Source organism: Bufo gargarizans, chromosome 2 (assembly GCF_014858855.1).
Source record: "Bufo gargarizans isolate SCDJY-AF-19 chromosome 2, ASM1485885v1, whole genome shotgun sequence".
Taxonomy (NCBI): Eukaryota; Metazoa; Chordata; class Amphibia; order Anura; family Bufonidae; genus Bufo; species Bufo gargarizans.
Window position 1 is genome coordinate 138,217,530 of NC_058081.1, and position 25,468 is coordinate 138,242,997.

General features: G+C 41.1%; 1 protein-coding gene across 1 annotated transcript in view; it reads left to right on the forward strand.

Moving 5' to 3' along the window:
- FES (FES proto-oncogene, tyrosine kinase) overlaps positions 1-25,468 on the forward strand; it is a 174,918-nt gene that overhangs the window by 93,011 nt on the left and 56,439 nt on the right. Inside the window, exons 9-10 of the mRNA XM_044279494.1 lie at positions 934-1,120; positions 1,798-1,875. Coding sequence (XP_044135429.1) covers positions 934-1,120; positions 1,798-1,875 — 265 coding nt within the window. The remainder of the gene's footprint in view (positions 1-933; positions 1,121-1,797; positions 1,876-25,468) is intronic.

The window sequence follows — 25,468 nt, forward strand, 5'->3', positions numbered from 1 at the left end:
TCAGTTTTCTATGCTGACCTTTGATCATCACTAACTGCACCCCTGATTTGATATGGGCCCCCTTCCCTTGTCCAATAGCAGTGGTTATGCCTGCTACCCTGGTAGTAATGTGTGGCAATTACTGTGATTGATGGATAGATAGATAGATAGATATGAGTGCCTCATGCACGCGGCTCTCAATGACCTCCAGCTGCATTTAAGTAGAAGCGTGCAGTGGTGATGTCCTCATCTGACACAATTTATTGAAACAGAAGCCAACAACAGTGCTGTGTACACCCCGACAAAACGTCAATGTCTCAATAACTTGTCATGTGGCCTTGAGCATCAATTACAGCGTGACAATGACGTCTCATGCTGTTCACAAGTCGAATTATTGTCTGCAGTGACATGGCACCTCACTCTTCTTGAAGGGCAGCCCTCAGGTCATTGAGGTTCTGGGGTACAGAGTTATGAGCCTCCACACGGCCACTCAGCTGATCTCATAGGTTTTCAATGGGATTCAGGTCTGGAGAAAGTGCAGGCTACTCCATTTGAGGTACCCCAGTCTCCAGCAGCCGTTCCCTAATGATGTGACCTCGATGAGCTGATGCATTGTCGTCCATGAAGATGAAATTAGGCCTGTGTTGTTCATGCAGAGACACAATGACTGGATTAATGATGTTATTCAAGTAGTATGGGCTTATCACTGTACCGTTCACCTGCCCACATAGTAACACCACCACCACCACCAAAGGCTCGTCTGGTAACACCAGTGGCTGATGCACAGTGCTCTCCTTGATGTCTCCAACATCGTTGGCGACCATCGTTTTTGCTCAGCGTGAATTGACTTTAATCTGTGAGCACTGAGGCCCACTGGTCCCTTATCCAGTGTAGATGCTGCCTGGCCCATGCAGTAACAAGAATTATAAGACTGTTTATTTTTTACTTTATCAGAATTAGTCTCCTGGCCAAATATCAGTCTCTTCAGGATGCCATTTTGCAATATAACATGTCGCTGTGTAACAAGGCCAAGCTGCAGGGTCAGAGGGACATGCTGAAAAAGAAGATGAATGAGCTTGGAACCAGAGATCCCCCTCCAGCACTTCAGCTACAGGATGATGGACAGTCTATTTGTTCAATTGTGAGTTTTCTGTTTACTTATTTCATATTATTACATATCATTTTTTATTTAATTTTTTAGATCAAACCTGTGCTGTACATTATTGCATTTTATGATGTATCTCGAATCTATGTACATTTTAGTACACGTAGTACAGTATGTACATCTGAATGCACATGGATTGCTTCAAACACTATTCAGCCCTTTGGCACAGTGACTGACATCACAACACCAACATATATGCGTCCACGCACCAAGTTCCTTTCCACCTCCATCACAGATCCCATGAGTTTGTTTCTTATACCACACCCCACTGTCCTCACAGTTGTTGTCACCCATCACCTCAGGAAGCCTATTGCAAACACTTCATCGTTATTATGTCTCTCAACAGCTGCAGCATCCTTTACAGACTACTCTAAGATCCCCCACCACCACCTTTGTTTGGTCTCTTCTTTGAGAACTGCTCCATGCCTCTAGCCTAGTTTTTTCTCTCTTCAGCAGATCTTTGCCTGCCACGTGGCTTCAGCTGCATACTGCTTCACCTCTTCCCATCAGCTAATGATATAGGTGCCTTAGATTCTGCAACAGTGACATCTAGTGACAGCAGTTAACATTACAGTATTAGCTTGTATTGCTCATATGATAATGTGATGCTAAATTGTGGGATGTAAGCTTGAAATTGTTTTATCTTCTTATAGGACAGGGAAAGTGGTATAAATCAAACTCTGGAAAACATAAAGAATCATATATCTGGAATTTTTCGGCCGAAAATTTCTGTAAGTAATATGCAGTATTGTTTTTTTCAGTTATAAATGACTAACTTCACAAATGATCTGTCTTCACATCAGTGCTCAGATAATATACTGCACAGAGGAGTATGTACAGCATTGGATTGGCCCACCAGAGTACCAGAGGATCCTGATATGATAGTGGGGCCCAAAGGCCCAGGAAAATCTTTTTTTTTTCGGAACTGCCTTTGGAGCCCCACTAGGGTCTATTTCTTTGAGACAAAATCTAGTAGACTTGATATATGGGATTTAGGCCAAAATAATAACAAGGAACCTCATCTGTCTGTGTATCTATTCCATATTTATCCCTCTTTCTGTCTATCTGTCTTATATCTATCTATCTATATCGGTCATGATCATGTTCACACGACAGAGCATAGATTCTTTTTTCTCACAGGACTGGGTTCTTGGTCACCTCTGATACCAAGGCCCTTCTCTCCCAATTACTTACTTTGGTTGGCTCTAGGAAGAGTCCTAGTGGTTTCCAAACTTCTTCCATTTAACAATTATGGAGGCCATTGTACTCTTGGGAACGTTCTGTGCAGCAGATTTTTTGTACCCTTCTCCAGATCTATGCCTCCACACAATCCTTGAGTTTTTCCTCATGGTTTTGTTCCGATATGCAGTGTTAGCTGTGAAATCTTATATAGACAGGGCAGTGTCTTCCCAAATCATTTCCTATCTACTCAATCTACCACAGGTGGACACCAATGTAGAAACACTTCAAATATGATTAAGAGAAATTGGAAGGCCCCAGAGCTAAATTCAAGTGTCATAGCAAAGGGTCTGAATACTTATGTCCATACAAAATTTTAGTTTTTCCTTTTTAATAAATATACAAAAAAAAAATCTAAAACTGATTAGAAAAAAGGATACATGTCACTATCTGGTTTTAACTGGCAGAAAGAGAATTTGGTGGCACAGTCATATTAAATTGTAACACTAATAACATAAAATGTTTACAGTGTTTTTCGCCCAATAAGACGCACCCCCCCCCCCCCCCCAAACTGGGGCGAATACTAATGAGCACTTCCATTATGGAAGAGCTCATAAGTACTGGAGAACCAGGAAGCAGGGAAGGCTCTGTACTCACCGCTTCCTGGTCCTCGGCTGTCGGCTGTGCAGGCTTCGCACAGCGTGAGGGCGCTCTGTGACCTCACCCTGTGCACGCCAGTTCACAGCACAGCCGACAGCAGGATGAAGAGGATTGCACTGGAGGAGAGGAACGGCAGCGTCCAGGAGCAGGAGAGGTAAGTGGTTTATTTTATTTTGTGAGGCTGGAGGCTGCTAAATAATGGCTGGGGACCTGCTGAATAATGGCTGTGGACTGATTATATGACTGGGGGCTGATTATATATATGACTGGGGGCTGATTATATATATGACTGGGGGCTGATTATATGATTGGGGACTGATTACATATGGCTGGGGGCTGATATGAGGCATGGAGGACTATGAGCTGAGGTCTAATTAATATTGGGGGTCTGATTGCTGTTCTGACCTGAGGTGTAAATGAAAAATATTTTTTTCTTATTGTCCTCCTCTAAAACCTAGGTGCGTCTTATGGGGCGAAAACTACGGGAATTTATATTATTATTATTGTGAGTTTGCATGCATAAGACTTTGCATTCTTTAAGGGAAAGTTTCAATAGATGATAAATGGTTCCTGATATACATAGACTCATCTGCCATATGAAGCAAAATGGATACACAGTTGCTGAGCCTATGGCTAAATAATAGGACCAATTTCCCAAACAGGTCAAGAGTTTGAAATGATGTGACTTATTTTCACATCTGATTTTGCTTTGCATAGCCATTAAAATCTTCCTTATGAACTAAGGGGGTTTCCTAGTTTACATAAATATTGCTCATGTGGAAGACAATGTAAACCATATCACATGTAATAGTATATTGTGAAGTGTCCTTGAAAGAAAGGTGAACTGTGGTGTAACCAAGTAGAGACTGAAATACATTGTTCATTGAATGCTTAGAGGACTTGTCACCGCTTCTAACACTTAGAAACTACTTGCTTCCCCCTTGTAATAACAATACTGGAGCATCTATTCTTATACTTCTTCTAGCAGTTACAATAGATTCAGAAAATCTTCAAACCCTTTTAATTCTTTTTTACATTTTGTTATTGTGGCCTTGTGCTAAAATAGGAAGAAAAAATAAATCAAGTTTCCCCAATCAATCTGTACTCAATACTCTATAATGTGAAAGTTAAAACTGAATTTTAGAAATTTTGCAATTTTATCAAAAAGCAAAAGCTTAATGTCGCACGGATATGAATATTCAGATCAGACTCTATGCTATGACACTTGAAATTTAGCTGTGGGAACCTGTGTTTAATTCAGTTGATTTGACATAATCAGGAAAGACACCGCCCTGTCTATATAAGGTCTCACAACTGACAATGCATATCAGAGCACTAAAACAAGCCATGAGGACCAAAGAACTGCTTGTAGAGCTCAGAGACAAAATTGTGTGCAGGCACAGATCTGGAGAAGGGTACAAAAAATTTCTGTTGCACCGAAAGTTCCCGAGAGCACAGTGGGTTTCATAATTCTTAAGTGGAAGACATTTGGAAGAATTCTTCCTAGAGATAGCCGCCCCTCCAAACTAAGTAATCGGGGGGAGAAGAGCGTTGGTAAGAGAGGTGACCAAGAACACAATGGTCACTCTGCCTGAGCTGTAATGATACTGTGTGCAAATGAAAGAAACATCCATAAGGTTAATCATCACTGCACCAAACTGGGCTTTATGACAGAGTGGCCAGAAAGAATGCTTGTACTCAGCCTACCCCAACCTTGGACCACTGCAGGAGGTATCTGCCTGGTTGGTTTTCTGCAGCAAAGTTCAGATCCCTGTACAGGGGTTAAAGGGAGACGCTAGGAAAATGCCCTTAGGTTTAGCCCAAAGTCAAACTGTTTTTTGGCACAGTGGGCCAACACACACTGTTTGTTACAGCCAGACACATATTTTTTCCAGAAACCCAGAGTAGCTTACTAGGCTGTCTCTCTCTCTCTCTCTCTCTCTCTCTCTATTTAAAAAATCTGAGCCCTAGGAGACCAGAGAGTCATATACCAATTTTCAGGGCAATTAGAGCATATTGTATTCAGGTAGAATCAATTTAAACCTGAATAGAATTCTTTGAAAAATTTGCCGACTTGGACACAAAACGAGTTTCAAGAAATTCACTCATCTCTAGTCTAAATACTTATGTACATGCAATATTTTAGATTTTTATTTTCAATAAATTAAAAGATTCAAACATTCAGTTTTTTACATTGTCCTTATTAGGTATTGAGTACAGATTCATGTCGGAAACATGATTTTTTTTATTTTTTTATTTTAGCACAAAGCCGCAACATAACCAAACTTGAAAAAAGTGAAAGGGTCTAAAGACTTTCTGAATGCTTTGTTTGAATGAATTTCTAGCAGTTTGCAATGAAAGTCCAGCTGGGTTTTACCAGTCTGACATTATCCAGTCACAACTGACAGTGGCAGCAAAATGTGTTAATATACAGTTTGTGAGCCCTAATAGATGCCTATATATTAAACTGTCTAGTTATCAGACATTGAAAAGTAATAAAATAAAATAAAAACACTTAAAGGCTATGTACACGGAGGCAATTTTTTATGATTGCATGTTGCTCATTTTTGGCTAAAAATATTTTTTTCAGTTGGCCTTTATTAAAAATATTGAGCTATTCTGTCACAAAGCGTTAACTATTTTTCTAGCTGTGTGACTAGTACTTTCACTTTGTGCCGGTCATCTAATAAACCTTATCTCTAAACTGCTGAGAGATCATAAACACTTATTTAACCCACATTCTTATCAGTAAGATAAGAACTGAGCTATAATGAGTGTTTATAATGTCAGAAATCAGAGATAAGGAGTCCGTCTGCTCCTGGTCTGACGGAAAAGAGAAAATCCAAAGAGTGCTACTCAGCTCTGTACAGAAAAAAGGATGCTATATTTTTAATAAAGACCAATTAAAAATATATATATTTTAAGCTCAAAATAAGTACAATATAATAATAATTTAAAAAAATGCCCCCAAAAGTGTACATAGCCTTTAAACACTTTAAGCATAATTCCACTTTTAACAATATTTAATAATTTAAAGAAACAAATATTGTGTTTTTCTTTATATCTTCTTGACATTCATGTCTGCCATACATGAAATGCTCTATTTCCAGTGCAGAATTTTTCCCTGGTGATGATCCTGATTAACAAAATAATTACAGTATACTCGGCGCTCCTCACTGTAACCCAAATGTTCACTTTTTCCTGTATTTCCTGATACAAACCGTATCATCATAAATGGGTTGTCTGACCCAAAAACATATTTCATTGAGGGCTGGGAAAGTGTGGAAAGGAACATGTCACTACTGAGGTCCGTAAATGGCTGCAGCAATGCATGCAACCCCAGATAGGATGCCACACTTCTGGTCCACAGGGGACCAGAAGGAAATAGGATGGGACTCTGGGGCTAGACCAAAACGATCTTTAAATTTTAGATTTTTCCTCCCCATGTTCCAAAAGCCATAACTTTTTTATTTTTCCGTTCACATAGCTATATGAGGGCTTATTTTTGGTGGGACAGGATGCATTTTTTAACCACTTCAACCCCGCTAGCTGAAACCCCCTTAATGACCAGGCCACTTTTTACACTTCTGCACTACACTACTTTCACCGTTTATCGCTCGGTCATGCAACTTACCACCCAAATGAATTTTACCTCCTTTTCTTCTCACTAATAGAGCTTTCATTTGGTGGTATTTCATTGCTGCTGACATTTTTACTTTTTTTGTTATTAATCAAAATGTAATGATTTTTTTGCAAAAAAAATGAAATTTTTCACTTTCAGCTGTAAAATTTTGCAAAAAAAACGACATCCATATATAAATTTTTCGCTAAATTTATTGTTCTACATGTCTTTGATAAAAATAAATGTTTTGGCAAAAAAAAATGGTTTGGGTAAAAGTTATAGCGTTTACAAACTATGGTACAAAAATGTGAATTTCCGCTTTTTGAAGCAGCTCTGACTTTCTGAGCACCTGTCATGATTCCTGAGGTTCTACAATGCCCAAACAGTAGAAAACCCCCACAAATGACCCCATTTCGGAAAGTAGACACCTAAGGTATTCGCTGATGGGCATAGTGAGTTCATAGAACTTTTTATTTTTTGTCACAAGTTAGCGGAAAATTATGATTTTTTTTTTTCTTACAAAGTCTCATATTCCACTAACTTGCGACAAAAAATAAAAAATTCTAGGAACTCGTCATGCCCCTCACGGAATACCTTGGGGTGTCTTCTTTGCAAAATGGGGTCACTTGTGGCGTAGTTATACTGCCCTGGCAATTTAGGGGCCCAAATGTGTGAGAAGTAGTTTGCAATCAAAATCTGTAAAAAATGACCGGTGAAATCCGAAAGGTACACTTTGGAATGTGGGTCCCTTTGCCCACCTAGGCTGCAAAAAAGTGTCACACATCTGGTATTGCCGTACTCAGGAGAAGTTGGGGAATGTGTTTTGGGGTGTCATTTTACATATACCCATGCTGGGTGAGAGAAATATCTTGGCAAAAGACAACTTTTACAATTTTTTTATACAAAGTTGGCATTTGACCAAGATATTTTTCTCACTCAGCATGGGTATATGTAAAATGACACCCCAAAACACATTCCCCAACTTCTCCTGAGTACGGCGATACCAGATGTGTGACACTTTTTTGCAGCCAAGGTGGGCAAAGGGGCACATATTCCAAAGTGCACCTTTCGGATTTCACAGGCCATTTTTTACACATTTTGATTGCAAAGTTCTTCTCACACATTTGGGCCCCTAAATTGCCAGGGCAGTATAACTACCCCACAAGTGACCCCATTTTGGAAAGAAGACACCCCAAGGTATTCTGTGAGGGGCACGGCGAGTTCCTAGAATCTTTTATTTTTTTGTCACAAGTTAGCGGAAAATGATGATTTTTTATTTATTTATTTTTTTCTTACAAAGTCTCATATTCCACTAACTTGCGACAAAAAATAAAAAATTCTAGGAACTCGCCATGCCCCTCACGGAATACCTTGGGGTGTCTTCTTTCCAAAATGGGGTCACTTGTGGCGTAGTTATACTGCCCTGGCAATTTAGGGGCCCATATGTGTGAGAAGTAGTTTGCAATCAAAATCTGTAAAAAATGACCGGTGAAATCCGAAAGGTGCACTTTGGAATGTGGGTCCCTTTGCCCACCTTGGCTGCAAAAAAGTGTCACACATCTGGTATCGCCGTACTCAGGAGAAGTTGGGGAATGTGTTTTGGGGTGTCATTTTACATATACCCATGCTGGGTGAGAGAAATATCTTGGCAAAAGACAACTTTTCCAATTTTTTTTATACAAAGTTGGCATTTGACCAAGATATTTCTCTCACCCATCATGGGTATATGTAAAATGACACCCCAAAACACATTCCCCAACTTCTCCTGAGTACGGCGATACCAGATGTGTGACACTTTTTTGCAGCCAAGGTGGGCAAAGGGGCACATATTCCAAAGTGCACCTTTCGGATTTCGCAGGCCATTTTTTACACATTTTGATTGCAAAGTACTTCTCACACATTTGGGCCCCTAAATTGCCAGGGGAGTATAACTACGCCACAAGTGACCCCATTTTGGATAGAAGACACCCCAAGGTATTCCGTGAGGGGCACGGCGAGTTCCTAGAATCTTTTATTTTTTGTCACAAGTTAGCGGAAAATGATGATTTTTTATTTTTTTTATTTTTTCCTTACAAAGTCTCATATTCCACTAACTTGGAATCTTTCATGGACTCAATATGCCCCTCAGCAAATACCTTGGGGTGTCTTCTTTCCAAAATGGGGTCAGTTGTAGGGTGTTTGTACTGCCCTGGCATTTGCATTGTATGTATCTGCACTTGCTTGCGGATGCAATGCATTTTTCACGCAGCCCCATTCACTTCTATAGGGCCAAGGCTGCGTGAAAAACGCAGAATATAGAACATGCTACATTTTTCCCGCAACGCAGAACTAATGCTTAAAAAAAACCATTGAAATGAATAGGTCAGGATTCAGTGCGGGTGCGATGCGTCACACATTGAACCCGCACGGAAAACTCGCTCGTGTGAAAGAGGCCTTAAGGTGAATAGGATTTTTACTCCCTCCATTCTGCACTATGCCTCATGCATAGCTCAGCATAGAGAATGCAATGGCAGGCCTGGATCGCTTCAGAAGCGTCCAGACTGCCACGACAACCGATAGGAGCCCGGCAATTTCACTGCGGAGGCTCCGATCAGAAGGCAGAGGGAGCCACATCCCTCTGCCTTCGCTCACAAGTGCTACGATCAGCATTGATCGCGGTACCCAAGGGGTTAAATGACTGAGGCGGCACGATCGCCGCTCGCTGTCAGTGCGGCTGGGTGCCAACTGTATGATACACACGGTCCGTATGGAGCAGGGGCACTGCAGAGGCCCGCTCCATACACCCGCAGGCTCATAACGCTGTGTATATATATGGCATTATGGGTTAAGGGGTTAATAAAAAAAAATTTGGGCAGGTTTGGTAAAACAACTGGATCAGCTGATCACCAAGGTAGCTGTTTTCAGACGACCTTAGAAGGATACATTTACACAGCACATACACAATTTGCTGTTTTATAGTACCTGCAAAGTGGATGACATTTTAAGATCTCTCATCCACACTCTGTGAAAAGAATCGGCAGCATAAATTGATTTGCAGTGTGGATTTTAAATCTGCAGCATGGCAATTTATGCTGTGGATTTGCTCTGCGGATTACACCCTTTTCAATACAGAGGATAAAATCCACATCAAAATTTGCAACAAATCCAAAGACAACACCTGTAATATAGGTAAGTGTAGCTTTACAGGTTGAGGGCAGCATAGTGTAGCTGACAGGTTTTAAATATATTTTTCTTTTTTTTGGGAGTATTGGATTGTGGTGATTAATATCTCCTTGGTGGCCCTATTTCAACTTTTCACTGTGTATCCAATTACCCCTTAATTCCACAGTTTTGTTCCCTGTACTGCCTACTTTTACCTGTGCTTAAAATCAGGTTGCTATGCAGGGTCCGTCTATGTCAGGGTTTCTCAACTCCGGTCCTCGGGACCCAACTACCAGTCATGTTTTCAGGATTTCCTTAGTATTGAGCAGGTGATATAATTAGTGTCAATGCATCAGGACTTACCACAGGTATTCATTCTGTGGGATATTCTCAAATCCAGACTGGTAGGTTGGTCCCGAGGACCGGAGTTGAGAAACCCTGGTCTATGTGTTGAAGGACGGAGGACGCAGAAGCACTCAGCGTGCAAGGTCAGATTATTGACAGCCAGGGACTGTAAGTAAATTATTAAAGCCAGGTCCTCCCCAGCAGCTGATAACAGTGCCTGGGCTGTGTGCACTTCTCCCTGTCCCTGCGCTTGGCAGACGCTCCCTCACTCAGCAGAGCTGGAGAAAGCAGAGTCGAAGCAGCGCAGACCAGGGAAGGGAGATCTGCCGTCTGCTCAGTGTATAAATGAAAGCAACATGTGGTAAGAGGACCCCTCTGTGCTGCAGGAGATTAACCCTTTAAGGGGGAGGGCTCTGGTTACTGACACTTTTGGGGGGCTATTGTTACTGGCTAGTGAGGGCAGACGGGATTAGCCTCAGGGGGAGGGCAGTGGCGGCCATCTTAACTGAATAGTGAGATTGCAGTTTTATGCAGACTGGTTGCTAAGGGCTGAATCTTATTAACTATGGGGTAAGTCAGTCTAATAGTAACTGATTCTGGAATATCATGTTATTAGTAACTACATATATGAAAATTGAAATTAGGGTCTAAGTGTGACAGTTATCCTTTAAATGAAGAAGACTTCTAATTGTTTTTCTCTGTTTAGTGGTGGATTAAAGAAATTTCATAGTATGAAGTTTTTAATTTTGAGATTGTGCCTAAATCATATTTAAGCATTTCTGGTGCATCCTTGTGCACGTAGCATATAGCATTCACTTGCTTTTCTATCATAGCTGCATGCAGGATCCCGGATTATTATTTCATAGTATGGGTCTTACCATCCAATGTGTCATACTACTGCATTTAATAGTCATTGTTGTTAAAGGAAATATTAATTATTAATATTTGGGATTAATATTGATAATTAATATTAATAAATAGGAGTAACCAGCTATTGCTGACTCCACCCATTTCCTAACGCTACCTGTTTCTTTAACTTTTCTGACATGCTTACGTGCCTATATTTGACTGCTATGGCGCAGACTGAAGACTCAATATACAGTATTTTAACAAGCAATTTTTATTAAAACAAGTATACAATTCACTGTCAATTATTTCTGATATATATATATATATATATGAAAAGGAAATTCGGCGGCACCAGTACGCTGGCTCAGGTGCTATGTCCAAGGGAATGAGCTTCACCCTTAATATATATCCGGAAATGGGACAGCACTCCAAGACTTGAAAAGAATAAATATCTTTATTCACACATGTGAAGAAATAGCAGCAACGTTTCAGCTCACAACTGAGCCTTTCTCAAGCCATTTCTGGATATATATATATATATATATATATATATATATATATATACAGTACAGACCAAAAGTTTGGACACACCTTCTCATTCAAAGAGTTTTCTTTATTTTCATGACTATGAAAATTGTAGATTCACACTGAAGGCATCAAAACTATGAATTAACACATGTGGAATTATATACATAACAAAAAAGTGTGAAACAACTGAAAATATGTCATATTCTAGGTTCTTCAAAGAAGCCACCTTTTGCTTTGATTTGAAGGCATACTGAACCAGCATGGCTACCACAGCATCTTGCAGCGGCATGCTATTCCATCCGGTTTGCGTTTAGTTGGACCATCATTTATTTTTCAACAGGACAATGACCCCAAACACACCTCCAGGCTGTGTAAGGGCTATTTGACCATGAAGGAGAGTTGATGGGGTGCTGCGCCAGATGACCTGGTCTCCACAGTCACCGGACCTGAACCCAATCGAGATGGTTTGGGGTGAGCTGGACCGCAGAGTGAAGGCAAAAGGGCCAACAAGTGCTAAGCATCTCTGGAAACTCCTTCAAGACTGTTGGAAGACCATTTCAGGTGACTACCTCTTGAAGCTCATCAAGAGAATACCAAGAGTGTGCAAAGCAGTAATCAAAGCAAAAGGTGGCTACTTTGAAGAATCTAGAATATGACATATTTTCAGTTGTTTCACACTTTTTCGTTATGTATATAATTCCACATGTGTTAATTCATAGTTTTGATGCCTTCAGTGTGAATCTACAATTTTCATAGTCATGAAAATAAAGAAAACTTTTTGAATGAGAAGGTGTGTCCAAACTTTGGTCTGTCTTGTGTATATATATATAGTAAAGGCAAAATGGGAGGCAGCACCGATGTAGATTTGAAATGGCCGAGTGCACGCTCTGGGGACTAAAGCTTACCCAATTATAGTATGCAAAAAAGAGCAGCACTACAACGTAGGATACAATAAAATCCAAGAAAATGTATTCACCCATGGTGTAGCGATGTTTCGGCTCTACAATTGAGCCTTTCTCAAACAATAAAAGAGACTCAGTGAACAGAATATATACACCCACATCATTAACAAAGTGTCACATGATCATTTAAATACATAAAACTATTAACCATTTAGTGTATCATGATTACAGGAAAAAAGTGTCTATGTGCCATAAATCAATTGTTACAACTTATCCATAATATACATATATGCACAATTCATCGAATACTGTGTGACAATCCAATTATCATAAAAATTCATGTAAAAAAACAGTGCAAGTGCTTATATGCTTATGTGCATTGGTACATAATAGGTTAAAAACCAAAAAAAGGTGCAAAGTGCTGTTGATTATTATTTGCTGGGGTGAAGTAACCAGCCACATGTGTACAGACTCACTAATATGGTGGAAGCGCGATCCTGTTAGGCAGCAATGGCATCCTTGACGATTCTTATTGCGCCTGTTCCGGATTGCATACGTGTCATCCACGTCATGATGACGATACTGGACTTCAGAGTCTGCGCAGACCTCGCCATACACCATCCAATTTTCTTGGATTTTATTTTATCCTGCATTGGAGTGCTGCTCTTTTTCACATACTATATATACAGTTGCAAGAAAAGTATGTGAACCCTTTGGAATGATATGGATTTCTGCACAAATTGGTTATAAAATGTGATCTGATCTTCATCTAAGTCACAACAATAGACAATCACAGTCTGCTTAAACTAATAACACACAAATATTAAAATGTTACCATGTTTTTATTGAACACACCATGTAAACATTTACAGTGCAGGTGGAAAAAGTATGTGAACCCTTGGATTTAATAACTGGTTAAACCTCCTTTGTCAGCAATAACTTCAACCAAACATTTCCTGTAGTTGAAGATCAGACGTGCACAACGGTCAGGAGTAATTCTTGACCATTTCTCTTTACAGAACTGTTTCAGTTCAGCAATATTCTTGGGATGTCTGGTGTGAATCACAGCATCCCAATCGGGTTGAGGTCAGGACTCTGACTCAGCCACTCCAGAAGGCGTATTTTCTTCTGTTTAAGCCATTCTGTTGTTGATTTACTGCTATGCTTTGGGTCGTTGTCCTGTTGCAACACCCATCTTCTGTTGAGCTTCAGCTGGTGGATAGATGGCCTTAAGTTCTCCTGCAAAATGTCTTGATAAACTTGGGAATTCATTTTTCCTTCGATGATAGCAATCCGTCCAGTCCCTGACGCAGCAAAGCAGCCCCAAACCATGATGCCCCCACCACCATACTTCACAGTTGGGATGAGGTTTTGATGTTGGTGCTCTGTGCCTCTTTTTCTCCACACATAGTGTTGTGTGTTTCTTCCAAAGAACTCAACTTTGGTTTCATCTGTCCACAGAATATTTTGCCAGTACTGAACATCCAGATGCTCTTGTGCAAACTGTAAACGTGCAACAATGGTTTTTTTTGGACAGCAGTGGCTTCCTCTGTGGTATCCTCCCATGAAATCCATTCTTGTTTAGTGTTTTACGTATCGTAGATTCACTAACAGGGATGTTAGCATATGCCAGAGACTTTTGTAAGTCTTTAGCTGACACTAGTATTCTTCTTCACCTCATTGAGAAGTCTGCGCTGTGCTCTTGCAGTCATCTTTACAGGACGGCCACTCCTAGGTAGAGTAGCAGCAGTGCTGAACTTTCTCCATTTATAGACAATTTGTCTTACCATGGACTGATGAACAGCAAGGCTTTTGGAGATACTTTTATAACCCTTTCCAGCTTTATGGAAGTCAACAATTGTTAATCGTAGGTCTTCTGAGAGCTCTTTTGTGCGAGGCATCATTCACATCAGGCAATGCTTCTTGTGAAAAGCAAACCCAGAACTGGTGTGTGTTTTTTATAGGGCAGCTGTAACAAGCACCTCCAATCTCATCTCATTGATTGGACTCCAGTTGGCTGACACCTCACTCCAATTAGCTCTTGGAGATGTCATTAGTCTAGGGGTTCACATACTTTTTCCACCTGCACTGTGAATGTTTACATGGTGTGTTCAATAAAAACATGGTAACATTTAATTCTTTGTGTGATATGAGTTTAAGCAGACTGTGATTGTCTAGTGTTGTGACTCAGATGAAGATCAGATCACATTTTATGACCAATTTGTGCAGAAATCCATATAATTCCAAAGGGTTCACATACTTTTTTTTGCAACTGTGTGTGTGTATATATATATATATATATATATATATATATATATTGTAAGCAAGTACAAGGAATCATCGTGGATGATAGGCATGTGTCACCAAGTGTCCTGGCCTCAGTGGAGTAAGAGCCAGTTTTCATGTGTCAGCAGCAGTTTCTGTTTGACACTTTGCTATTTAGTATGGCTGTAAATAGCTGATCCGGGATGGCTCTTACTGGGAGTAGTCAAAGTGCTAGGTGGGTGACTACTCCCCACCTTCCAGGCTGGGTTTTGTCAGGCCTATAAAAAACAGCTAGCAGTGTCAAGGTGAGGGAAATGATCTCTCTCTGACATTGGAGCTCTGGCAATTTCTGTACCAGGATCTGTGCCTTGTGCCAGGCTGGAGACCTGAATCCGGGAGCACAGCTCTGTTCTGAGCTATGCCTGTCGGGTGTGGATTAACACCCAGGACAAAAGGTGAATGTTTTGTTTTTGAACTATCTGGGTGTGAACTAACACCAAGTTTTTGAGTTATAAACTGGTCTTTGCCTGTATACTGCGTTCGATTGTCCTGACTTCCAGAGCGAGTCCCCACAATTTATATCAATGGCTATATTAATATATATACATATAAACTCACACTAGAACACACATTAACAACACTAGAATAAACCTAACTGCACTAGACAAAATACACAATCACCACTATTTGTCCTCCCCAAAATCTCTAGACACATACACATATAACAGCAGCTCGCTCCCAGCCTATCTCTAAGCTGTCCCTGAAGGGGCACAAAGGGTTAACTTATGGTAAATATGGCATGGAAAGGGTTACTGGGATATTGCAGGGCTATGGCAGGAAAAGGCTTAATATGGCAGGAAAAGGGTGGTATAGGGAATATGGGTTCAAGGGTTCCAGGGGTACTTAGCCAGCCAATGCTCATATTCTGTTTTTGGAGGGGCTTCTCGGCTCAGCTCATGTCCACTCTTCTAGGTGTGAAGTCCTTCTTCTGCTTGTGGTGATGAGCACTCCCCCTCTAGTCCTAAATGCTGGAATATTTATCTATCATAAGTAGGGGGAAGGTGTTTGGCCATGGGGCATAGGTGGGGATATCCCATGCTATAAAAAACTGGTTAAGGACTTCCGGTTCCGGCGCACATATGTAAGGCAGGAGAGAGACAGCGCTCCGTGCCCATTGGCCCTAACATCGGGGACCCTTCATCACATAGTGGCTCAACACCCTTGTTTTTGTTTTTTTTTGCAATACCCTCATAAGTGGGGCACCGTATGGATAAATATCTGGTGCGGTGTGGATCCCCGACATTAAACCAACCGCTCCCCCAAAGAGGAAAAGCAGGCACGAGGCACGATGGCAGCTGCTGCTGAAAAGTCTCACAGACAAACAAGATCCTTGTTGCAGCCTCCACAGCGCCCGTTGATTTCTGTTAATAATGAGGTGGAGGAAGGGGAGACCTTCCAGTCTCAGAGCCAGGATCTGCAGATCCCATGCTGAACCATGGCTTATGAAGTGGCAAAGCTACTAGCTACTAATATCAAGGCTACTCTCGAAGCCACAGTGTCCTTGGCGCTTAAGGAGATACAGAGGGAAGTGGCCCAGCATACGATCCAGATATCTGACCTAGAACAAAGAGTGGGCCTGGTGGAAGACCATTTGGAAAAAGCACAGATCTAGGTACGTGAGGTGCTCCGAAACAACCAAACCCTGAGAGACAAAGTGGAGGACAGAGCAACTTGAGAATAATTGATCTGCCGGAATCCATTCCAATGAGCCAATTGGATCAGATTTGCGTAATTGAAATTCCACAAGCACTGGGACTCCAGGCCGCATCACGACGTGGGGGTTCATCGGCAAGAGGAGGTCGCGGAACCGGAGTCATGAAAGGCAGACCCCAGGGCTCCCATCTTGCTCAAGACGGATAGGAAGACCCTCATGATCCTAAACACACCCGGGACTGAGAATTAGCACAAGACCAATCGGGATACGTGAGAACTGATAATAGACTCAGTTTTCTATTATTATTATTTTTTTTTATCAATATAAGAGCCTGAGTTAGTGGGGACAGAAAATAGTTCAGTCATGTAGTGACTATAGTAACCAATGTATGGGATAGACAAGAACCCATTCCAGCAGGGTGTTGTAAGATAAATAAGAGAGTAGACGGAAAGGGCTTAAAGCGGGGAGGCGTACAGTGGTATAAATATAAATAGTTAGAGTACTTCAAGATGGGGGGTGACAACGACCTTACTGTGCAAAAAAAAGAGAAGTCAGTAGAGACTCTTTCGTTGTTGTTGGATTTGCTTTTAACAGTTATGCATTTCAATTTGGTACCAAAGGGAAGGGTGGGGCAAGGGAAAGTTGGGTTCAGCTCCACGTTGATAAAGCCATGATTCAAAAGGGTTGTCGGGGGTGGGCACTGTCTTGTCTGGGTGTGTCTCCGGTGGCACCACATATAAAAGGAATGTAAAGGGTCTAAGATCTCAGCATAAACGAATAATGGTGTTATGGCATCTAAAAAAACTGAAAGCTGATGTGGCACTGCTGCAGGAGACACACCTAGAGGAACAGGACTTTTGGCGATTACGCAACTGTGGGTGGGCCGGGTATTCGGTCCTTCTTCAATAGGGAGGAAAGCGGGGGTCATAACATTGGTTTGGATATTAGATCTATAGAAGCGGATAACGAAGGGAGAATACTAAAGATTGAAGTGAAAACGGTGGCAGGTCTGATGTCGGTTTATAATGTGTATGCCCCTAACACTTCCCAAAGTTCATTTTATAAAAACAGTCTAAAGTCCTTCAAGACGGTCGAAAGAAGATATTAGTGGCTAGTGACTTTAACACAGTTCATAATAGCCTGGAAGATAGACAGCACCATAGGGTTAAACCCAAGCAGAGGAATAAACTGTGTCACACACTTACATCATTTCTTGAAACAACAGGGTTAAAAGACACTTGGAGATTTTTTCACCCCACAGATAGGGAATATACACATTACTCCCATGCTCAACTCTCGTGGTCAAGAATAGATTACCAACTAACATCTCCCAACTTACTATCGAGAGTAATGCAGACAGAGATAGCAGATCTACTAATATCAGACCACTCCCCAGTGATGGTAGCCATAGCAGATTATTCCCCAAAAGGGACCGACTATATCTGGTGCGTTCCAGGGTATCTAGCCACTGAGGAGGAATTTCTCAAGTACCTGAAAGGGTGGTGGTGGGAATTTACACAATTTAACCCAGATCATGAGCAAAATCCCGAGCTGCATTGGGAGACTGTGAAAGCAGTTCTGAGAGGTCGCATAATAGAATATATGACAACACGGAAAAAGGAAATAATAAAGATATGAAGTCAGCTAGGGCTAAAGTACAGGAGGAATTTATACAGCCTTTCTAAATGACCCACAGGAATCAAACAAGGTATATTGGGTGTGGGGATTCATTCTGGTAGACAGGACAAGCGGACACAGTATAAAGGCAAAGACCAGTTTGTAACTCAAAAACGTTAGTGTTTTATTCAAATTTATGGCAACAAAACAGTACGACAGTCCATTTGCAGTTTTAGTGTTTGTTCACACCTAGACAGTTCATACAGCAAAAGATTCACCTGTTATCCTAGATGTTAGTTCACACCCGATCTGCATTGCTTAGGACAGAGCAGACCTCCCAAACTCAGGCCTCCAGCCTAGCACACAGCTCAGATCCCAATCCAGCGCTTGCCAGAGAGAGAGGTAATTACCACCAGCTGACATTGCTGGCTGGGTGTTTTATATAGGACAGTCAAGACCTGGCCTGGAACGCGGGGAGTAGTCACCCACCCAGCACTTTGACTTCTCCCAGTAAAAGCCGTCCCAGATCAGCTATTACAGCTGTACTAAATAGCAAGGTGTCAAACAGCAACTGCTGCAGACACATGAAAACTGGCTCTTACTCCACCGAGGCCATGAACCTCGGTGACACATACCTTCCGTCAACGACGTTCCCTTGCGCCTTCCTACATGGGTTACAGCTAAGCATCATTTTGATTACTATGCCGAATGTCTTAAAAGGATCTATGCGGACCAAAGGTCAGCAGATCTATTTAAAAATGGCAACAAGGCGGGGAAAATTCTAGCCAACTTGGTGCGACCTCGGCACAAACAGATGAAGCCGTACTCCCTAAAAGATGATACAGGAGATTTACATAATGACCCGAGTTGTGGAAATATTCAGGACACATTTCCAATCCTTATATGCCCAAGACTCTTATGATGGGGTTAGAGCAAAGGAATTGCTGGATAAAATAAAGATACCGCGTATAGCAGAAGACTCCTTGGCTATACTAAATGCACCGATAACCTTGGAAGAACTAAAAGCCACAATCAAAACCCTCCACAATGGAAAGTAGCTGGGCCCAGATGGGTATTTCACAGAGTTTTCTAAGGGCATGGGAGAGGAAATAGCACCCACATTGACAGCTTTGTTAAATTTCATCATGAAAGGAGAGAGCAGCTTGCCCTCGGGAAAGGTAGCTTACATTAAAGTACTCCCGAAACAAGAAAAGGATCTAACTCACCCTGGTTCATATAGACCAATATCACTTATCAGCCAAGATCAAAAGTTACTGTCCAAACTTCTGGCTAACAGGTTAGCCCTTTATTTATCAGATCTTATAGGAGGTCATCAAGTAGGCTTTGTAAAAGGACGCTCCGCAGTAACTAATATAAGGAAAGTTCTGACAGCATTAGATGGTCAAAAGGGGTAGATAAGAAATATAACCCGCCACTCCTGGCGATAGACGCCAAAAAGACGTTTGACAATGTCAGCTGGAAATGGCTGGGAGCAGTTTTAGATAATATGGGTATAGTGGGATCTTTCCGAACTTATCTGGGAGTTTTATATAAAAAAAAAAAAACAAGCAAGAGTTAACTAGCCAGGTTTCCTGTCAGGAACAATAGAACTGAGAAACGAGACAGGGGTGCCTATTATCCCCCCTATTGTTCAATATAGTCCTTGAACCTTTGGCTCAAATGATGCTACAATCTAATGTATATGAGGGGATTGGGGTGGGTAGGAAAGAAATAAAACTCACATGTTTTGCAGATTACCTCCTCATATTTTTGACGATTCCAGACCTACATTTGAAACCGATATTAGATACCTTGATCCATTATGGGTCAGTAACTGGTTATAAAATAAATGTAAGCAAAAGCCAACTGCTATTTTTACAAGGACACAGGCTTCAATCTCCTTGCACTACAAAGTGGAAGTAGCCCACGACCACATAACATATTTAGGGATTAAAATAGGACGAAGCCCTTCATCTCTGTATAAACTGAACTACCCCCAATAGTCCAGAAAATAGAGCGTGAATTGGAAACATGGATGAGCCTACCATTATCATGGTGTGGAAGAGCTCACCATATAAAGATGGTCAGCTTCTCCAGACTATTATACCCATGCAGACGAACCCGTTATTACTAGTATACGTCATGTGGATAAATTAAGGATACAGTCAGCATTCACCTCTTTTTTTTTTTAAATGAAAATAGAAAAGGCCCGTATAGCATATTCGAAACTCAGCATGCTGAAATGAGAAGGGGGTCTTCAACTACCCAATATTAGGAACTATAATCTAGCGGCCCTGTTTAGGCATGCAAGGGACTGGATATGGGGTACATCCTATTTCTCAGCTGAAGCTCTAGAAAGGGAGATGGTTTACCCATGGGAATTTCCTACAATGTTACACACTAGATTTGGGGACATCCCGGGGAATATCAAAAACTCAATTCTTTTTGGGGACACAGTTATGGCTTGGAAGGCAATTAGAAAACTATACAAATTACCTATTTACTTATCCCCAAAACTGCCACTATGGTCTTTGCCGGCTTTTCCTCAAAGCCAACAGAATAAAAGGTACAGGTTTTGGAGAGAAAAAGGAATTAAAACATTACAAGATATACTGACCACAACAGGACACCAGATTTTGTCCTGGGAAGACTTCCAGGATAAATATCATTTGGCACCATCACATTATCACCCATTTCAACAAATAAAATCATTTTGCAACTCCCAGTCGGTAAAGCTGGAAGACCATGATAGACTGATATGGATTGCGGCTCTGTTGGGCACCGATAACAGTATTGCTGCGCTCTCAGGGTTATATAGAAAGAGCCAAAATATAAAATCCATAAGTCTAGTTAAAGGCGCTTTCGACATATGGGAAAGGGATCTGGGGGATAGGGACCTATCACAAAAAATGAGGGATGGCCTGCATCTGATAAGACAAACAGTCACTAGCAAACAATGGCGAGAGACACAACTAAGGAAAATGCACAAGGCGACTTATGCTTTCGACCTTAATAAGGAAGCACCAGCATACTATATCAGACAGTGTCCCAAATGTCATTTGGACACGAGGATGGGTCTTCTGCATGGGATAAAGAAATAGGGAATATGAAACAGTTATTATATATAGAGAGATTAAATACCAAGAGCGATAAAGAAAAAGCCCCAGACAGATATAAAAAAATTTTTTTGAAAGTTTATTGAAATTTCATTGACAGGTGTGGAAATTAAGGAATTGATGTTCCCCTTTATACAAACACGTGGAGCCCCAAATGAGAGGAATGCTGGGTAAACTAAACCTATAGGAAGATATGACAATAGAGATGTCATAAATTGTCAAAATAAGATATATGGTAGTCAACGTGGAGCTGCGTTGTTCGTTTTGCTAGGGTTAAGTGGGGGAAGAAAGTTGGGGGAGGTTTGGGTGATGGGGGAATGAAAAACTGATCTGGAGACTGAGATGATCATATGGCAATGTTATGGCTGATGTGGTTGTAATGACATTCTGTATTTGTACTGTATTTTCCTCTGGATCATAATAAAAAGAATATAAAAGAAAAACAGGTTTAGCATGTCACCAACAGATTGTTTAGGGCCTGCACAAAAGAGGTCTAGATACTGAACAGCTGTTAACCTTAACAATGCAAGCCATGGCCGACAGGCTATCAACACCAGTGTTTCTGGAAACATGGGCCTGTATCAACCAGTCGGATGAAGAGTTGATAAGAGTTGATAGGGAATTTACTACACTTCCCTCTACAATTGTACAGCTTTATAAAGCTAGTATTGCTAGGCAGTCCATGAGTCATGCTACTGAAGGCAATTTCCTCATTTTTCTATCTCATGTACAGCTATTTATCCTTCCTGTAGGTTGTAGATTAACACATTTCAAAGCAGAAGTGGTTAAATATATTTTTCATTTTAACTTGCTGCTCAAAAGCTCATTGTCACTAAGTACTGATAAAGGCTGAATGTCCAGAACAGTTCGAATTTATGTATTAGACTTTTGCCTTTTGAAATATTACTTTTTGATGAAAGTGCAGTGGAACATAAACCTGCTGGGATGAACAGGCAACAGCGATTTTGAGATTGTGCACTACTGGTCGGTTGTTGAATTAGTTTTCTTCTAGTAACAAAAAGGGATGAGCTCTTAACAAGCTCTGCCTCTAATGCCACCAGATGTAAGGCATCTATCCTATAAGTCAGTGTTCTGCTCTTTAAATAAGCCTTGAGACATGACTTGGATATTAAATAAGCCAGCACCTCATCTGCAGACAGCTGTTTCAGGGTGATTGCCCCTCATCAGTGCAGAGCAGAGAGAACTGGCTTAATTGGGTGAGAGGCCTGTCAGGATTTGGGGGGTACTATCTCTCCTTGGGGAGAGAGCTCATGACGATTTTCTTCTAATACAAACAGACAAATGTATGAGCCACAAATAGTACATGGTTTGACAGCAGTTCAACAGAAATAGAGATGAGCACTGCACCCTAATGGTCATCTAAGCTATTGCGTCTTGTTTTACGTACAAGAAAGGGAAATACCACTAAAAATGCAAAACTCTGTTCTGAACTCCACAGAAGTCTCCTATATCTTCAAACATTTACCTATTGGAGTATACTAAGTGCCTTGTGACATCCAACCAGTGGAAAATTACTTGGAAAAGTGTGTTAGCCTAAAACAGTCTCAGACTGAAGACAACTTGCATATTGCTGATTTAGTCTCTTTATTACATGGTAAAAGTGATACTACAAGAAAATTTATTATACATACAAACAATAGAGCTGAGAAATGGGGGTCATTCCAGATAAAAGTGGTACAATACCGACTATAAATGAGTTAATGGAAGCTCTTAGCCTGAATATTGTAGGCTTAAGCAAGTCCAAAGAGAGGCAGTATATTTAGTGTTAGGAACCCATCTGCGGAAACCACCTTGACGCCTGGTAGATGGGCCGACACATGATTGAGCAAATATGTTCGCTAAGAGCTTCCATTAACTCATTTATAGTTGGTATTGTACCACTTTTATCTGGAATGACCCCCATTTCCCAGCTCTATTGTTTGTATGTATAATGGTGTGCAGCCATCTTGTTTATTTGTAAGTATGGTAAAAGTGACATTCACTAATGATTTTTTTAGGTTATTATGAGAAAGTGATGTGGAACGGAAAAATTGCTATTTACCAAGGGCAAAATGTGATGGTAAATTGAGGAAGGAGCAAGTTTGTGCCAGAAAATAAAATTATCGAAGAATACTGAAAAAAAAAGTATGAAAAGTTTAAAAACTTGGACTGCCCGACAGTCCCCCTTCATTAGATGTCAGGGATCAAGCAAGATTTATTTCAAGTTTCCCAACTATTTGTCCCACTCCCCACTGAAATGAGCATGCACCCACAGTGTGCATGTTTATGATGAGACTGGGAGAAATACAGTAGTTGTCAGCTGCATGTTCAACCAACAACTATCTCTTCTGTATGGTCAACTTCAAGACAGACTTATGCCTGTACAAGAGAGCAAATGCTATTTCTGGGCCCGTCATCCATGTTTTATGTCAAGACGAAATGTACCGTCATTTTCACAGTAATAAAAAAGCTGCAGAAATCTGTAACATACATGTGCATGAGATTTTTACAAACACAATTCATATGTATAGGACAGGATTCTTCAGCCATAATTTCTGCAACACATTTTCCAGATGTGAACGTACCGGTACGTTTCTTACAATAAGTGGATTTAGATCCTTAAAGGAGTATTCTCATCTTAGGCAATGAGGGCATATCGCTAGGCTATGCCCCCATTGTCTGATAGGTGCGTGTCCCACCTCTGGGACCCGCAGCTATATCGGGAACGTCCACCACTATATGTGGTCCGTCCACCACCAGGCAGTAATCCCTGCCTCTCCCATAGAAGTGAATGGGAGCATGCTGCGCATGCACGGCCCATGCTCACATTCATTTCTATGGGGCAGACGCTCAGCGGCCCCTTTGAAATGAATGTAGGGCGGCTGCGCATGTGCAGTGCGCTTTCCTTCACTTTTGGGGCTCCGTTCTCGATGTAGGTGTGAGTCCCAGCGGTGGGACCTGCACCTATCAGGCAATGAGGGCGTATCCTAGCGATATGCCCCCATTGTCTGAGATGAGAAAAACCCTTTAAGAAATGTTTACCATTTTGCTGACCCATACACATTAGTGTTCCATCAGCCAAACCCGCCAAGAATGGTGGGTTCACCTGACAGTCTGAGGTGCTTGTAAGGCAATTCTGACACCCTAACCCGTGAAATCGGGGGAGAGAAGGATCGGGCGAAGTGAATATTTTTGCTTGACCCTTTTGTCCTTCAGGGAGATTGCCACCAGAAGTCTCTGGCAGTGGCTTTCTTCTATTTCCCGATTAAAAACACAAAGCCAAATGTGTATGTGTAAGTAGGAGCCAGGATAGGGTTGGGAGATAGCTGTCAGCCACATAATCCTGTGCCCAACAGCTATTAAATGTGTATGGCTGCCCTAAGGCTGGCCTGGAGGTTAGATTAATGTACTTATATGTAAATATATATTTTTTCTGAAAAAGAGCATATCTCAATCCTCAAGTCTAAGATCTCATCAGAAAGATTAAAATGCAGAAGATAGGTTAGAGTAAAAATAAATAAATCTTGTACAACTCTCATCTTTAGATGCGCCCCAGGGAAACAATTATAAAATTAGCATATATTTGCTGAAACGGGCTATTGATTAGGTTGTTGTATGTTTTCTCTTGTGTCTTCTTATACTAAGGCAACAAAAGAAGCAAACCAATAAACCCAAAGAAAGATGGGAGACGCACATATAAAATATATGTTATTTATTAAGACATGATCAAATAACAGAAAATATATAAGACATAAGGCACAAGGGTAAAGGAGGGGGGAGACCTCATGTAAAGAGGTCATGTACAACCTCCCTCACAAAGACCCAGCTGACAGGGAAAAGGAGGTCACAGCCCCGGGTATAAACCAGCATAAATGTGTGAGAACTGTAGGTTCACTCAATGTAACATATAATAATATGTATGCTGCATGCCACAGAAAGATGAGCAAATAAAATCGCACATGGCAGACTAGATCCACCCAGGAAAACTGGGATGGCCAGCATAAAATATGCAAGTAGCCACTAAGCTGTAAATACAGACAGGGCGAGTGTGCCAAGTGCAGACCATATAAAGAACATGACAAACTAACTGAGCATGACACCGAAACATACAGTACAGACCAAAAGTTTGGACACACCTTCTCATTCAAAGAGTTTTCTTTATTTTCATGACTATGAAAATTGTAGATTCACACTGAAGGCATCAAAACTATGAATTAACACATGTGGAATTATATACATAACAAAAAAGTGTGAAACAACTGAAAAAATGTCATATTCTAGGTTCTTCAAAGTAGCCACCTTTTGCTTTGATTACTGCTTTGCACAGTCTTGGCATTCTCTTGATGAGCTTCAAGAGGTAGTCACCTGAAATGGTCTTCCAACAGT